Source organism: Lissotriton vulgaris, chromosome 3_1, assembly GCF_964263255.1.
Source record: "Lissotriton vulgaris chromosome 3_1, aLisVul1.2, whole genome shotgun sequence".
NCBI classification, from domain to species: Eukaryota; Metazoa; Chordata; class Amphibia; order Caudata; family Salamandridae; genus Lissotriton; species Lissotriton vulgaris.
In genome coordinates, this window is record NC_141689.1 from 1,247,492,818 (window position 1) to 1,247,511,511 (window position 18,694).

The 18,694-nt window shown below is 43.4% G+C and overlaps 1 protein-coding gene across 2 annotated transcripts in view; it reads right to left on the reverse strand.

The window, feature by feature from the left end:
• Positions 1-18,694, reverse strand: part of LOC147727740 (uncharacterized) — a 143,301-nt gene that overhangs the window by 4,599 nt on the left and 120,008 nt on the right. For both annotated transcript variants that reach the window (XM_086961743.1, XM_086961744.1), the window contains one exon: positions 3,061-3,171. In XM_086961743.1, coding sequence (XP_086817869.1) covers positions 3,061-3,171 — 111 coding nt within the window. The remainder of the gene's footprint in view (positions 1-3,060; positions 3,172-18,694) is intronic.

Consider the following 18,694-nt stretch of genomic DNA (forward strand, 5'->3'; position numbering starts at 1 on the left):
GGGAGTCAGGATTCCCAAGGATATTTCCTTGGGGCTGCTCTGGCTTCTTCGGCTGGAATATTCTTAAATCCTTTGAGTGTCAATCAGCCTTCTCTCCAAACAATCTGGAGCCAACAAAGGGCATGTCCATTAAGAACACGTTGACAACTTGTGAAAACCCCTGCTTTGGCTTCTTCGGCTGGATTATTCTTAAATCATTTGAGTGCTGATCAGCCTTCTCTCCAAACAATCTGAAGCAAACAAAGGGCTTGTCCATTAAGGACACTTTGGCATCTTGTGAAAACCCAGTCGATGTCATTGAAGTGTGCCTACCTTAGCACTACTTTGGTGCCAACAGTTCTGCTAACAAAGTCTTTGACCATGTCCTGACCACCATATATCATTTCAGCCAACGAGGCTCTGAAGTATTCCTGGACAGCCAGCAATATCTTGCTTGCTGTGGCTAATATAGCATTAGTACACCTGCCCAAAGGCACACACTATTCAAGGAACATAGGGCTAAACTGGCTAAAGTGAGCATTATTCTTCCAAAGGCATCAATACGTTTTGACACCCTATCCATTAGATTGGTAGGTAAGGCATTAGGAGTGATGTATGCTTGTAACACCAGTCTCTTCGGTGTAGGACAGGTTATCAGAATTGGAATTATCACGGCAGTTTATGTTGCCTGGCCACATGTTGACTGACCTTCGGGCTCTAGCACGGCTTAGACCATGTGGCAATAAGAGTCCATAGCAGTCTCGATGAATGGGATTAGTGTGTCAGTAGAGGCAGGGCCTGGTTAAGGGATCTCAATTAATAGTATGCCTTTAGTATAACTGCTGCCTCTTGCACAACTAGAGCTAAAGAAGTGTTTTCTTTCACTGATGGCCCAGCTGGCAAGTCCAGCTTATTGTTTGGAGATGTATCTAGTTCACTAGCATTCAGTAAATCCAGACAGAACACGTCATTGGTATAGTGAGGGAATAGAGGTTGTCTGCTTCCTCGTCATTGATGTTGTGAGGAACATCTGGCATACTCTGGCACTCAGGCATAAAGTCTGATTACATATTGAGCAGTTGCTCTTCATTAGTCTTGTAGGCTGAAGATAGACCTGGAGCAGGCCAACAATGGTTCAGGTCAGAGATCAATATCAGAGTAGGATCTAGTGCTGATTGAATCTGCAATGAAGCCGGCATGATAGCAGCTGTAAAAAATGCAGGATCCACGGTGGAAATCTGAACTGACATCAGTAAAAGGTCTGGGAATGGGATTCGAGGAGGTAGTTGGCAAAAGAAGGACCTGCCTGAGGAAGTGCAAATGGAACCCCCAGGGACCCAAAAGCGACCCTGAGGAAGCCAAAAGTGTCTGATAGAGTTGCAGTGTGGTCTCTTTGAAGGCCACTTTTAGCTGCAGGGTTGATAACAACTGGGTAAGTTGAGAGGAGGGGTGATGCACCGGGACAAGGTGCAAGACTGGACCAGAATCCAAAGACACTTTTTCGTATGATCTTTCCACTGATGCACTCAAGTCTTCTCACCTCATTTTGAATGGTGGGATGGCATCAAGTCCTGCTAAGCTTTCTCGCACTTATAGCACGTTTTTGACTCCTGCTTACTAAGATTTCAAGCAATAATGGGACTTCATGCAGGACTGGATTCTTGAATGACTTCGAGTGTTAGCAGAACTTATATTTTGAACCTCTTCTTCTGTTTGGCAGCATAGAGTTTTGCCTCTTTTGCTTGTACCATCTTTGGGTGCATGAGGGCACATTTATCGCACAACTTTACGTCATATCCGGAACTTAAGTAACAAAAACACACATCGCAATGTGGGTCTATGACTAACATCTATTTCCAGCAGTCACGGCATAGGTTCAATTCTGTTGTTTTTCAGGTGAGACCTCATCCTTTGCATACTGTCTGAGGTAAAGCCATCTGTAATTGCTCCGGAAAATTTCCCACACTAGTGGCAGTTGCACTATATACAAGTTCTAGATAACACAATCCTTGACACATCTCTTGGAATAAAGTCTAAGCCCCATGAAAAATGCTCCTTCAGAATGATATTGGCGATTTAGAATACAGCAAAGAAGCAGACAACACAATCAGAGATGACATCAGTTACTTGCCCTAAGTAACACTGTTAAGGGACCTGTTTACAAGCCATACATAAAACCATCTGGCTTTCCAGATTGCTCAAGGTCTCTTTTGCTAGCTCGTTGTATTGCTTTCATTCACAATAGTTCACTGTTGTTTTGTAACTAGTTTGTTTTGCCATCTCTCCATGATTTCAGCCCCTCTAGCTGAATGAGTATTCAAGTAGTAGCTTAGAGTCTTACCACAGTATGACTCTAATGTTTTGTGCCAGGATTTGCTGAAATTGTGTTTGTTTACACCATGATGAGTTTGCACTTTAAATGTGTTCCAATGAGAAGATTTCCTTTATAAATCTTCAAATTTGGCAGTGAGTCAGATTACTTTCGATGCTACTACAGATGCTGTCTGATTTCTTATTGATTTTGCTACTCATTTGAGACGTAGAATACTATGACTTTACATTATATTCTGTATTGCGCTATTACTGAGAACCTTCATGGCAATATGTTTGCATCTGTACCTTTATATTTCTGTATTGTAACCCTTGAATTTTTGTAATAAATATCTCAATTTTTTTTAATTCTGCCTGAGAATTCACTTATTAAGTCTGTCTGTACTTAATTAACTGTATTATTGATTTATTGTGTTGTGCCTTGCCTTGGGACACATTGCCTCATTAAATTGAGGTTTAACACCGTTTTCGATCCATCACTGTGGGCATATGGTTCAGGAGTCTTGTTGGGGTGTAAAAATGTAGGGGTTACCTGTGCCCATATTACTATTTTTTTTGTAATAACCACAATATGCAACCAGGTTTGCACACAAAGGACACAGGCTACTGGACAAAACATGCATATGAAATACGTCTGAGCTAAATAGGGCATGCTAATTAGTCCACAAATATTTTTTAGAACTAGTACCCACATGACTAACAAATACTTATATTTATAGATGTTTACGTAACCAAGCACTCTCAGCTCACCTGTGCGACTACTGATGAATTCTCTTCTTTCAATGCTGCTATTCCCCATAGAATATTCTTGTTCCTCTTCTTTGATAAAGAATGACATGACTGGTGTTTTAAAAATGTGTTCTGTATGAGACGAAACAGATAATTAATAAATGTTTCCCACAGTCTGTGAATCTAGCATACCTATGTTGTGGAGTTCCTTCCACAATACACTCTTATCCATTTTGACTGTCTTCATTTTCGAGCATGGTTTATTCTTTTTTTCCTTTTCCTTTACCTTTGCAAACACCTACTTTGCATGCAAGCGGAGGTATTTAATGCATATTTATATTAATGAGTTAGCCGAATGCTTATCTTAGACCACTGATTCTGTATTTTCATGGAAACTGTTAGTTGAAAAAAGTAAAGAGAGCAGTACAATTGAAAGAGAATAATCAATGATATTAAAAGAGGAAAAACAAGAAAGAAGAGTAAAATCAAATGAGGAAGACATAATAAAAAATATAAAAAATAAAGGTAACCAAAAATACCAGCATGTGTCCATCTATTCTTGGCCTACAATGCTATCAGAAATAAAGGAGTAGCTTATAGGAGAATTGGACTCATCCAGGACATGCACTTCAATAAGTCTTTGCAGATATATGAGAATTTGTCCTTGGCTTATTTGATTTGGTTACCTAGCACCTTTTAGTGGCATTGATCTGCTTTGTTTGACAAATCCTGATTAGACTGCTTCACTGCCCCCTACACCTGCACACTTTGGTAGATCGCTAGGTTGACTAGAAAAGTAAGGCAGAAACACAATGCTACAAATGTCATAGCTGTCTCTGCACTTAGTCTGTCATCCAATTCATGTATTATAGTTTCATTCCCCTTAGTTGCAACGGCATTATACAAATTAATCAATATCACACTTAACCCATTTATGAGGAACCCAAGAGCCTGCATGTTATTTGAGAGACAATTTAAGTTAGTCCACACTGCCTCCGTCTGCAAGTCCACAAATATAAATAGTCCTCCCATAGCTCTCCCCGAATTTACACTGATTTCTGGGCAGGCACAGAGAAACACTTGTACCCCGCTAAGTGAAAGGGGCTGCAATCTACCACCCAGGTTTCTTGCAAACAAATTACCTGGAACCCGGTGATGTACTGCCTCCATTCTTGGTTATCAAATTTAGCTGACAAACCAGCTATATTCCACAATACTAGTTTGAGCCCCCCTGAATGTGTCTCTTTTTAAGCTGAGGTGTCACAGGGGTTTTATCAATTGGTCTATCGCCATTTAAGCCATCATTGAGCCTTGAGAGGTTGAGTTGGCTCAGTAGCCACTGAGGAGGCCTAAAGGTTTGATCTAGCCCCAGTTCATCCTCGCTCCCTGTTATCCTGTCCAAATGCCTAGAGGAGTATCCTAAGACAGGGGAAGCAATAATAGGATCAGGAGGGCTCCTAGCAGGGTACTCCGTTGTTAGGGCGACCTCCTCCAATGTTGGTAAATTCGGAATGACATACTGTAACCAGGACGGGTGGCCCCCACCCCCTGTGCCCCGGAGTGAGCCCGTAACCTGTGACCCCTCCCTCTTGTTTCCACAGACATCAACGGCCCGGCATGGAACTGGCATGAGGAGCGGTATAGTTGTGATGACGAGGAGATGGGCCTCAGGCCCTTTAAGTGGCCAGGTGGGAGTATCGCAGAGTAGGAGTCAGGACACGCCTTAAAGGACGACCGCCCGCAAACTCAGGTGTGGCTTTACACCGGAGGAGCGGTCAGTGAGTGGAGAGGAGCGGCGTGGAGCAAGAGCGTGGACGAGGAGGCGAGAGCGGCATCGGAGGAGGAGGCAAGAGCGAGATCGGAGGAGGAGGCAAGAGCGAGATCGGAGGAGACGAGAGCGGCATCAGAGGAGAAGGTGAGAACAGTCACGAAGGACGGGACGGAGGACGCCCAGGCAGAGGTGGAGAATTCAGAGTGTCGGGAGGCAGGAGTCCGAAGGAGAGCAGCGGGGTCAACGGAGCCAGGAGGCCACCGATTTCACGCATCGCCCAGCCGCTCCCCTGGAGGGGCGTGGCTAACCGAGGTGCGTGACTGGATAGCGGGTTGGGTTGGTAATAAGGGTAAAGGTACCCCGTAGCCCTAATTAAAACCCCGGTACTCACGTCATTCACTCCCCTACACTTCCCCGAGCACCAAGGTTGTCCTCACCCCCTTTCCCTAAGACTGTTGATTGAACAAGCTTGTACCTGATACTCCCTCCCTTGTGTCTTCTCCTTCGGCGGAGCCTGGGTCATCACGGAGCCCGAGGAAGGAAGAAGGAGGAGGAGCCCGACTCGACGACGGGAAGAAGGTGTGCTCAGAAAGTGCCGGCGTAAAAGAAGCCGATCCCCGAGAAGAGTCGCGGCCAGGAAGACCTGTACAGACCATTTGTTCCACCAAATAAAACCTGGTTTGAACATCACTAAGACCCGTCTCCTGCCTTTTCCTACCCCGCCGGCTACACATACTTATGCTTCAACTGAAAGCCCCATCTTAGGCACCCTCATGGCTAGTGGACACCTTCAGTGCGGGATGGGGGGATAAGGATGCAACCTGGGGGGTATTAGAGAAGCTTCCCTCTTCCTGTAAGAACTTCTTGGAAAGGGCTCTATTGCTCTTTAGTCAATCATGCTCCTCTAGTGACATCAAGGGGTTAAATCTATTCCTCAGGCTCAATACACCCTGGTTACCCGGAAAAACACCTAACATTTGATGGAAAGGGCACGTCCCTTCGTTAAAACTATCCATTCTTCCTAGTTGTGCGGGACCTTGGCTGTCACTCAAAGTTTCCATCAGATAGAAGTAACCCACGGGCAAAGGTCTTATATTGCTTAATTGGTTCACAGGGCTCCCTCTTAATATGTGGTAGACTACGGTCCCTAAAATTTACTACCACACAATTGCCAGTGATATCCTAGTGCCTATTCCCCAACCAGCTCACCCTCTGGGCGAACAAAATTTCCCCCTGTTCATTCCCAGAAAGCGGCATATTCCTATTCAGCCAGAACATGGTCTTAATCTTTAGTTCAACGTAAGATTCTGTATGGTCTGGTTTCAGCTCTGGTACAACTACATATGGGGATGCCTCTGGGGGTAAATGTATGCATGGTAGTTGGTTAGTGATCGCCTTGGAGGGAGGCACTATTTGGTTGGCACAGCGATGGGGGTTCTGGGGTAGTCCGCTTGTGCGTTAGGACTTGTGCGATAGTTGTAGACGGGGCGGTGATTCCCTCACCTATACTCAGGGTACTTCTATTAGGGACACTACTATTACTTGGCTTTTGGGGAATAAAAGGTAGTGTTGGGCCCATAATAGAGGTTGTTTGCACAACTGGGAGTCTGCTAGATTGTACTGTGGGCAAGTTCCCGGGAATAGTCTCGGGAGCATTAGGGTTAACTACTGTGGTAGAGGGCATAGTACTACCCTGGCCCGCCTCGTTTTCAGTAGAGTTACTACTTTATCTAACCGACTCACAATTAATTTCATCTGCGTGTTAACAAGTTGCTCAAAGTGACTTTGCAGATCAGTTATTAATTGGGACACCCAGATAGGGGGTACTTGCGATTGCGGTACGTGCCCCTCATTCTCCCCTGCTTCCACACTAATTGCTTCGGTCGGGACAGGAATAGTTTTATCTTTCTTATGCCTGAGTTTCCTGAGGCTCGCCCCCTTTTTCTTGGTGATAGGTGCCTTTCTCCTGGCTTTGGTTTTCTCAAGATCGTCTTTATTCACCATCTGGGCACAAGGGATCTCCACGACTGGTGACGCTAGTAAATTCTGTGGGGAGTTAACCATAACGTCGGTCTCAGGCTCTTGAGACATGGAGGTGAGGTCTATTTGCGGGGTTAGTGATAAGCGCCTTTCGGTGCGCTCTATTTCGCTAGATACCACACCAATGGCTTTTCGCAGCATTCTGTCAATTGCAGTGGGCTGTACAATTGTAGGGGGGAGAGTTCCCTTTTGTTTGGTCGTCGAACAGGGGTTAGGTGGGGTATTATGACCCAATTTAGATGACCTTGTTTGCACAGTACGAGCCATTATGTTAAAAGTCTGTTAAGGGTCTATGGAATAAGATGACTAGTGTAAAAACACAACCAAAATGCAACTCCAAGCCCCAGTGACAATCTGTGTAACAAATCAAGACCACCCCTACTGACCAATTTGTCAAACAACCCAACTCCACACCCCTGTTTATACCAAAGACAAACGTTTTTGGGGTAGTGGCCCAGCCCAGTCACTCACAGTCAAAAGCGCCACCTCTTCTCTCATCGACTCCGAGTCAGTAAAGATGGGACCTATTGCGCCCTCAATATTCCCAAAGCTGTTCTCCAAAGGGGGAGGCCCGCCCAGCCTCTTCTGGCCCCTGACGGCCACAGACGGCCCGCCCTTTGCCCGGGCTTAGCCCGGCGCCGCCCGCGAGCGTCCCACGTTGCGTGGTAGTAGGAGCGCTTTGAGGGCTTGTTGAGGTGCTGCAGTGACGCCAAGGTCCTGCGCCACAAGAAGGCTGCTGGGAAATGTAGGCCATTCCCCTCACGGCGATCGTGCTGTAGTGCAAGCCGTTCCCCTCACGACGAGATTCCAGGCGACAATCCGTTCCCCTCACGGCAGGATGAAGGACTGAGGAGCAGTTCCCCTCACGGCAGTCGCTGGTCGGTGCAAGCACGTCCCCCGCGCTTCTATGGACCAGAAGGAATAATTTCTTACCTGTAACTCCAGTTCTCTTGTAGGGATATTTCCATGATAACTCATAAGCACTTGAATAGTCCCACTCTCGTGCCGGGACCCCGGCTCACCTCTTTAGATATATCTTCTTAACTTGATATTTTTCGCCTTTCTTCAGGAAGCCCTGCCAAGACACTTAAGAGATGGAAAAGACAATAATGCAGCCTAACTAAATAGGCTACAATGACAAAAACTTCATCTTGAAGTGAAAAAGATAGCCAGTATATTATGTTTTGTGCAATTTTTTATGGTGTTTAACACAAAGAAAACTCCCCTTCACAAAGCTCCTTTTTTCATGATAGAGATGAAAGGATCGGACAGAGTACCCCATAGGCTGCCATTATAGGACTTAAACTAGACGCTGTGCCTTTAAGAAAACTCCAGAGACCACTGGTATCGCATAATGCACAGCCAGTGGCAGTTACTTCAGTTCTTTTGGAAGGCGATGAGACGTGAATGCCTATCCTGCTTAATCGATACATCTGTCTATTCCACCGGGGAGGAGGGAGGGTTGCTTATGACTTATCATGGGAATACCCCTACTAGAGAACTGGAGTTACAGGTAACAAACTATTCCTTCTCTTGTAGGGGATTTCCATATATAGTCTAAAGTACTTGAATGGACTAGTAAGCCTACCCCTATAAACAGACACAGTGGAAGAGAAAGAGAATTGAACTGCAAGTTTAAGCAAAGAGGTTCCGAAGGGAGGCCTGTCCTATTTGAGCATCTGCCTTGGCATCAGAGTCCAGGCAGTAGTGTCTTGTGAATGTATGGACTGACTTCCAGGTACCAGCCTTACAAGTCTCCGAAAAAGGAATATAACAAAGCAAGGCTGCAGTAGCTGCCTTTCCTCTGGTAGAGTGAGCCCTAGGCTTACCAGTAGTGGATTTGTTAGCTTTTTGGTAACAGAGTAAAATACAATAGACAATCCATCTGGAAATGGATTGTTTAGAAGTCACTAGACATGTACAGAGAGAGCCATAGTTTACAAATAACTGATCCGCTCTCCTTATATCCTTAGTTTTGTCCAGATAGAATTTTAAAACCCTTCTTACATCCAGGGCATGAAGCGATCGCTCTGCTGGAGAAGAAGAATGCTGGAAAAAAGTAGGCAAGAAAATATTTTGGTTCACATGGACATCCGAAATTACCTTAGGGAGGAATTTCGGATGAGTCCTCATAACCACTTTAGATGTATTGAAAACTGTGCATGGTTCTTGACAGCAAAGTGTCTGGATTTCGCTAACCCTGCGGGCGGAAGTGAGGGCTCTTGCATTAGCTCTTTGAACCCATTCATAAGGCTACTCATCAGCATCTGTCTTGGAAGACAGCTTTCTTGTGGCTATCACTTCCTTGTATTTTTATTCTTGCTATTCTATTCAAGTGCTTAAGACTATACATGAAAATTCCTACAAGAGTAAGAATAGTTTCTTAATTGTAACTCCAGTTCTCTAGTAGGGGTATTTCCATGATAAGTCATAAACAACCCCCCCTCCTCCCCGGTGGAAAAGACAGACATATCCATTATACAGAATAGGCATTCACTTCTCATCGCCTTCAAAAAGAACTGAAGTAACTGCCACTGGCTGTGCATCATGTGATACTGGTGGTCTCTGGAGTTTTCTTAAAGGCACAACGTCTAGTTTAAGACATATAATGGCAGCCTATGGGGCTACTCTCTCCCATCCTTTCATCTCTATCATAAAAAAAGGAGTTTTGTGAAGGGACGTTTCTGTGTGTTAAACACCATAAAGAATTGCACAAAACATAGTATACTGGCTATCTTTTTTACTTCAAAATGAAGTTGTGGCCATTGTAGCCTATTTAGTTAGGCTGCATTATTATCTTTTCCAGCTCTTAAGTGTCTTTGCAGGCCTTCCTGAAGAAAGACGAAAATATCCACTTAAGAAGATATATCTAAAGAGGTGCTCCGGGGTCCCGGCACATGGGGTGGACTATTCAAGTGCTTATGACTATACATGGAAATCTCCTAAAAGAGAACTTATTTTTCATCCTCAGACTTTGATCCGGAGCAAGAGAGAGAAAGGCAGAAAAAGGAGGAAAGGAAGTCGGAAAATAGAGGCAAATGGAGACAGCAGGGATGAAAAAGAACCTTCAACATTGAGATAAAGAGCCAGGAAGTGTAGTGTGGTGGAAAAAAGAGGTATGAAGTGGAATTAAGACTTTGCAACGTCAGAGTTAAGCAGCACTGGCAGTAGACTTCTATAAAAATGTTGAGCCTATGCAGGTTTGTTTTATTTGACAAATTAAGCATTGCTAATAGAAGAATAATGGAAGTGGTTTTTGAGGCTCCGTTATTACAGGAACCCCTGTGATCTCTTCGTTGTTTGCCAGTGAAAACTATGGAGAAGGCATTAGAGAGTGGAATAATCGTTTAAACATTCAGCAAACTGAGCATATTAGAACTTTGCAATGTTGTGCTCTGGGTTTCTAATGGCTGGTAGAAGCCTGGAGCTCCAACATTCCAATGTGTGTTTACAGATGTTGATATGCCCTTGGGCTCCATGAGACCTTTGTGTTACAGATTAGAGCATTCTGCCTTCAAGGGGTAGAATGTTTCAATAGCCTTAGAGCCTTCAGCTTGGCCTTTAATGCTAGAGCGGGGTTTTAATGCCCGGAGAGCCCGCTATGGTGGGCTCTAAGGCTATAATAGATGTTCACCACCACCTTGAATTTAACATGTATTCAAGAGCTACAACACTTGAAGGCCCTATTCTCAAACTACATTTTGCAGTAAGTTTAGTAGTACTACCTATCTTTATGTGCTGAGATCTCTACCCGACTGCAGAGATATCCGCAGACGTATGTATATGTTTTTGTAGTAAATGTGGGAGAGACGGGTGAGTAGCTGTAAAATGGGAAATACTTACAACTAAGTAGGTGGAAATTAGGAAGGGCTAAGGAGGGAAATAGGGACAGACACCCACATAAAAAAGAGTAAGCTTATTCCTATTAAGAAACTGCAATTCTAAAAGGCCCCAAAACATCTGTACATGTACTCCAGCTCACACTTGGAATATGTAAAGCACCACACAGCGCAACCGCTGGTACTGCAAAACCCTCCAATAGAAAATAATAGACTTAAAATAAAACCCATAGGAAATTCTGTTAAAATAAATCAGTCTATTTCAACTTTTTCAAAATGTATATACATTTAATTTTATGTTTAAAAATGTTATGTATATATAAAAATTACAATTATTTTATTACAAAATACTTTTATCACTTTGTTAAATTAAAAATAGATGTACCTTTCTTTTTTTTGTATATCTAAATGTATTTAAATAAATTCCGTGAATAAATTGTGGTAATTTTTACTATAAAATAAATACATATAAACATTTTACTGTAATTGGGATTTTTAAAAATAAATCTTAATGATTTTAAATGTAATACAATTAAACTAATTAAATATTTAATTCACAATTAAGTTAATAATGTTGTAACATGTTTTACTTTGTTCTACATTTAAAACCAATATATATAACTAGTTGTACCTGGCCACGCTTTGCTGTGGCTCAGTCTGGTTAAATGGAAGAGAAAGAAAAGAGTAAGCGCACTTTTCTAATATGTTTAATTTCACAATGCTTGTGGGTATACAATATGTTTTTGTGACTATTGTCTGAATGCGTCCCTTGTAGTTGTTGCACAGCAAGCAAATCGATAGGGTCTGTGAGGCCTTTCCAATAAAAACATGCACGTATTGTACACGCGCGTATTCGAATCCTACGTTGTGTATGTATTAACACGCGCTAATGTTGCAAAGCGAACCAACTCCTCCCCCCTCCCTCCACCCACTTCCCGGTCTGCCTTCCTGACACCAACTGTCCATCCTAATATATGTAGACTATTGTCTCTATGCATCCGTTCTTAATGTTGCAAAGTAAACCAACTCCTCCACCCTCCCTCCACCCACTTCCGGATGTATGACGTTACAACGCATACTTTTACCACGCATACCTTTACAACGCGGTATTTACAACGAATACCGTCGCAACGCATAGCGCTTAGAGGTGCTGGATAGTGGTAAGTATCATTTTCTATTCCAACTCCAGTCCCCATGGACACTAGGGAAGGTGTTGGATAGAAAATTAAACTTATTCCCTATCCTAGAGCGCCCCCCAGCGCAATGCGTTGTAATGGTATGCGTGGTAATGCCTGCGTTGTAATGGTAGTGCGTTGTAAAAACTTCGTTTTAAACGTTGCATACCCCCGCTTCCCGGTCTGCCATCCTGACACCAACTGTCCATCCTAATATATGTAGACTATTGTCTCTATGCGTCCCTTGTAGTTGTTGCCCAGCAACCAAATCGATAGGGTCTGTTCAGCCTTTCGATTAAAAACACCCACGTACTGGACATGTGCGTATTCGCATCCAATGTTGTGTATATATAAACACGCGCTTAATCGAATCGAACGTTGTGACAAAATTTCAAAGCAATCGGTGAGGAACTTTCGGAGATTTAAGATTTTGAGCAAACTAACATTGACATTTGTATGTGTCCGCTCGGGCTTTCGATTAAAAACACTCACGTATTCGACATGCGCGTATTCGAATCCAACGTTGTGTATATAAAAACACACGCATATTCGAATCCAACGTTGTGCCAAAATTTCAAAGCAATCGGTGAAGAACTTTAGGAGATTTACAATTTTGAACAAACAAACATTTACATTTTAATTTATATAGAATATTCACATTAATTAGTGACTATAATACACTACATCATGTGTTCCTGTGAACAAGGCTAAACTGCACTATAAAAGCACTTCATCAGCACATGTAGCTGTATGCAGCATTTCTTCTCGTATGAAAAATTGAAAAAAATAATGGCGTCTGTACATATATTAATTTATATATATATATATATATATATATATATATATATAGTAATTATTTAAAACACATTTATACGTTTACCTTTGAAATATTTCTATTTTTTTTAACCATAAATAAAACTTTTGTGAAATTTGCCTATATTTTTCTACAGTGAGATCTTCACTCCAGTGGCGGAGATCTCCACCAACAGAAGGAGAGATACTTATAGTACCTTTACACTTGTAAATTCAGTCTTAGGAGTTTCCACCTACTCATTTGATGACTTGGAGACTTCTAACTCTACACCTACTTGCAAATCTCTACTCAGAAATTGAGAACAGTAAAAAAGTGGAGAGTTCACCTATGTGTAGGGGTAGACCTATATGTGCGAACACTTGCTGGACCATTACTTTGTTTGGTTAACCCAGATCCCCACAGAGTTGCACAGTTGGGCCTATATACCTGTATCTGTTGCACTGTATAGGGACTTAGGTATGTTGGTCAGATATGACTACAGGCAGAATGCTAGGTGATTCATAATTTGCAGTATTAAGACTATTTAGTGCAGTTAGTGCAAAAACTGTTCAAGAAACCATATCAGCACCACGGAAACAGAACCCTGAATAATTAACCCGAACCTATGTTTTATTGCTTATTTAATTAAATAAACATCTCAATTAAAATCACAAAGTTTGTGGAATCTACGGGGGCCTTACATCCTTACATCCTGCCTAATCCGGGTTCCGCTCCTCATTCAGCACTGAGACCGCGCTCGTGGAAGTCACCGAGGCCATTAGGGAATGTCTGGACGGGAGCGGCAGAGCGGTTCTAATCTTGTTGGACCTCTCTGCCGCGTATGACACGGTTCCCCACGTCCAGCTTCTCTCTAGGTTGGAGGACATTGGCATCACGGGCGCGGCTCTCAGATGGGTCGAATCCTTTCTCACAGACCGGTTCCAACAAATCTGGCTCCCCCCCTACCATTCTTCAAACAGCAGGGTAGATACAGGAGTTCCACAAGGGTCGACTTTGAGTCTCCTACTTTTTAATGTGTATCTGACCCCCCTTGTCTATCTTGCAGAGAGCTTGGGTGCGAAAATAATGGCTTACGCCGACGACACCCAACTTCTCTTCACTTGGGACAAGAACAAACTCGATACAGAAAGAGTCCAGCAGTGCTTGTCCTCAGTGTTTGCCTGGCTTGCCCGGGCTTGTCTCAAATGTAACGAGGACAAGTCAGAGATTCTTCTGTACGGCCACTTTCCAGCGGCCTTTAAAGAATCCATTTGGCCCAGGGGACTGCCTTGCCCTACTGGGAACAGTGAGGTCGCAAAGAACTTAGGGATCTGGTTCGGAGCTGACTTATGCTTCCGAGATCAAATCACGCGACTGGCGGGAACCTGCTATGGGACCCTAACCACTCTCCGGAAGTTCTTTCCCCTTCTCCCCCAAGAGGCAAAAGAAACAGTAGCCAGAGCACTTATCCTCTCGCGTCTGGATTACGCCAACGCCCTCTATATAGGCGCACCTGACTTTTTGCTTCACAAATTGCAAGTGGTCCAGAACGCGACAGTACGGCTCCTGTTCAACATTCCCAGGAGTCTCAGTGTTCGCAAGCAGCTCTCAGAGTTACATTGGCTTCCAGTAACTCTGAGAGTACGCTTTAAGATCCTGACACTGGCTTTTAAAGCCTTACATGGCCCATGTCCGTCCTATTTAAGGGACAGATTTGCTTTCTACCATCCTCCGCGTCAACTGCGATCTGCCAGCCTGAGACATTTGGTTACCCCCAGATTCAAGAGAGTTCGACTAGGGGGAAAATCCTTGGTGGTCAGAGCTGCTCAGATGTGGAACAATCTCCACGACCTCCTCAGACACACGACAAACCTCACATACTTCAAAAAACACCTAAAAACCTACCTATTTAGGCAACCCGTGTAGACCATCTGCTTTTATTCTAGCTGACATCTGAATCCTCTCTCGCGCCAGGACAGTCTTGACTAGCAGTGCGCGTTACAAGAAACCATATAACATAACATAACAAACATGCACATCTTAAAAGCCTGGACCTTGGTACAAAAAATAACACTATAGTAAGTTGTGGGCTGACACAACAACATAACAGAGTAGTCAATCTCAATTATAAAATCCCTTTCTATACTACTCTATGTAGTTGATTAATTTTAAAAACCTTTAAATAAGTTCATGGAGTGCCAAAGTTAAGACTGTCTGCACCCGACCGAACTTAAGGCTAGATAAGCTGCCAGTTCCTCCATCTAGGAGCAAAACATAGTGAGACTCTCTTGGCTTCCAATCTGCCCTTCTTAGATTAATGGAACCTTCAGATATGGCTGTAATACATTCTTCTATGCCCTGCCTTAATTTGAAACATATTGACCTAAAAGTGACACACAGCTCAATAATTTCACCCCTCCCCCCAAGTCCCAAGCCACTAAAGGCTGCGTTTAAATTGGCTCTTTTTAGAGAAACATTATGTAGAGGTAGTAGAGGTACGTGACCTAAACATCGATCATGACAAAGAATTACTTTTCACTACTGAAACCTGGCTCAAACCAGATTCTGTCCCTGAAATTACACTGACTTTGTAATTAAACAGATTGATTTTTTAATCAAATGGGGGAAAAGTTGTTTATATTTATAGATCACATTAGATTGTGCCCACCTATTCTGCGGTCATGATTCAGGACGCTAAGTGTTTACCCCTGGAAATAAATTTCGATCTGTCAACCACTTTTAAAAGTATTCTGATCTACAGACCCTCCCTCTGGCCATGCCATAATTTTGTCCCATTCTCTGAAAATGCTTTCTGCCTGTATGCTTAACACCAACTACTTAATTCTGCTGGGCGAATTTAACCTTCCTACTGACGACTCCAAGATTCTGGGGCCCAAGAATTGCTAAATATCTGCCAACTGCTGAATTTGGGAGGATTACTGGCTGGATCTACACACCTTGTGTGCCATACTATTGTTTTGGTATTTTACTCTTTCCCATAAGTTGAGAACAGCTGGCCTGTTCCGACCATAAGATCATATGCTTCTTAATTCAGCCCTCATATATAAAATTCGTTGGTGATCATCCAGACACTTTTCAACATCATTGGTCAAACCTGAACCATAATGACTGGGCCAATATTTCAGAAATATCTAGTCCTATGTTAATTCTTGATGCTACTAAACCAGGAAAGCACTGTCTTCTAAACATTCTAGCCCAATAGTTTACTGAGGATTTAAGGTCCGATTACGACTTTGGCGGTTTTACCGACAGCCCACCCAGGCGGCAGTTCGGAAAATGCTGCCAAGCCAGCGACATTCTGCCCACCATATTATGACTTTACCATGGAGAAGGTGGTGTGTGGGCGGTGGAGTCATGGTGGCGGTACGCTTCTGCTCTGATAAGGAGTCTGAAGCCATTGCTGGCCATGCTACACTGCATCCAGCCAGTCAGGCGCACTGCTTCCTTGCATTACGTTGTGCAATCAAAACAGTGTGGGCACCCAAGCCAAAGGTATTAGAGATAAAAACAGGAGTACGATTTACCTTTCAAAAGGGCACATTTGCAATAGGGGCAGTTTTCCTCTCATGACCTGCCTTTTCGCAGACTCTCGCATGGCGGTGACCCTGCCAGGGAAAGGATGGTGGAAAGCTAGGTCGTAATTTGCATGGTGGGAAAAATGTCTGCACCGCCTCCATGGACCGCCTCTCCCTCAGCATTAGCTGAAATGATGGCGGTGGCGTCGGTCTCACTGCACATATCAAAATTGAGTGGTTGGACTACCGGAAACGCGACAGCGGTCCCATGACCTCCGTCATCGTAATCAAGCCCTTAGTCTCTGCTAAACAGTGTTGTACACATATGGAGAGAAAGTGGACGCAAATTATAATGTAGAAGATTTCTCTATTTATATGTCAGAAAGCATTTGTATAAAAACTTAGTCTGGAAGGCTGAAGCTAATTTTTTTCCTAGCCATATCCGCCATTCCAAAAATCCCAAGAAGTGGGAGGGAACTATTTCATAGTTTGGCCTTCCTGACCACAGCTGCTTCCCGTATTCACCAAGACAGGAATTGTTTCAAGATAAGCTCTTACAGGCACATGCATCATTGTTGGCTTTTGCGATCCCTTAATTGCGATCTTTAAGGAATTGCAATTAAAGAATAGCAAAAGCCTATAATAATAATATGAATCCACATTTGTAAAGTGCAGAATCACCCGTAAGGGTCTCTAGGCACTGGGGGCCGTCGGGAAGATTAAGCAAGCTATTGCCCATTGTCACATGGTGCTGGGCTAATCTGCAGCCGGTGCCGGGGATCGAACCGTGATAGCAAGATTCCGGAGTCAGTCGCCCTAGCCGCGGCGCCACACCTCTTCCTATGCATGTAGAAATCGCTTAAAAAATAGCGATTTCTAAACATTCCTTAATTGCGACTCGCAAGTTGCGAGTCACAATTAAGGAATACCTCCCCATTTATTCCTATCGGGCTAGAGGCCCATAGGAATTGGGAAGACATTCTCAATTTGCAAATCTCAATTAGAGAATCGCAAATTGAGAATGCAATTTCAAGGCTGCCAGGGTGTCAAAAGTACACCCTGTTGCACCCCTGGAATTGATCCGTGTACATATGTTGCCCACACGCATGCCCTAAGGGCATGTGTGTGCGCAACATGAAACTTTGAAAAATGCACAAAAGTACATTTATCAAAGTTTTTGCAAATTACCATGAAGTTCAACTTCATGGTAATTTGCTCCCCCAAATAGCGAAATCGCAGTTTTTTTTACTTTCATGCATTGCATTTAAGGAATTGCAAAATGCGATTCCTTAAATGCAATCGCAATTTGAGAACCCGCAATTAATTGGGAATTCTCAAATTGCGAGGGCCTTGACCCTTGATGCAAACAGCCGATTTTTTGCGAATTGCACTGTTTGCGATCGCAAAAGGCTTTGATGCATGTGCCTGTTAATACTTAATAAACTGATGTGATTTCTATATACTGTGTCCTCCCTGCCTATGTCCACCTGCTCTTTTATGAACTGCTCTACCCCGCTGGCGTTCTTTGAGCCTAGCCCCTTCTAATCAGGTGGTGTAGGTAATGTTACATCTTCTTTGGGCTCGCCACAAGATCCTTGTCAAAAAGTAAGCGCAATGATTGTCCTAAAACTTACAGCTCCTGCTTATTGGCCTTCATCATCCCGATTCTAAAAAAAAAAAAAAAAAAAAAACCTAAGGCGCACCTCTCCATTTTGTCAAAATATTGACTGTTTTTCCCTGCTCCCTCTGACTGCAAAAGTTACATTTTCCTCTTACTTAGTAGGCCACTCTTTCCTAAATCATCGGCGAACCAGCTTCTAGAAAAACGTCAGCACTGAAACGGTTCTTGTGAAAGCCACAAACGATATTAAAATGATTTTGGAAGCAGGCGACGCTGTTTCTTTGATTCAGCATGATTTGCCTGCTGCCTTTTACAGTGTTTAATGACATCTTGCTAGTGGCTTGAAGACATTGGTGTCAGAGGCATAGTTGGTTTCCCTCTTTTTTGACCCAATCACACGAAGGCAATGTTCCTGGCCAATTTCCAGTCTTCATTTAAATCCATTACTACAGGAGTGCCACAAGGCTCTCCTTTAAGTCGACCTCATTTAAAACCTGCATTGGGGAAGTGTCCGGTTGCACGAAAGACAATTCCTTGATCCTCAATGCAGACAAGATGGAGGTCCTTTTCTTTAGAAATCCGTCCTTTTGGACCCCAGAGAGGTGGTTGGATTCTCTCAGACCGCTTCCCGCCGAGGCTCACCAGGCTCGCAACCTACATATCATCTTTGATAATCAGCTGTCTTTTTAGCCTTACATTAGAAATCTGATTTACACCTTCTTTGTGTTTTGAGCATCATCAGAAAAATCCTGCTTTCTTTGCCCAGTTTCTCTAGGTAAAAGTTGGTGCAGAACTTGAGAGCCTAGGCTTGACTGTACAATTCTTTGTTTGTGGATCTTCTCTTTAACCTGCCTCATACACTGCAGTTAGCGAAGAACTC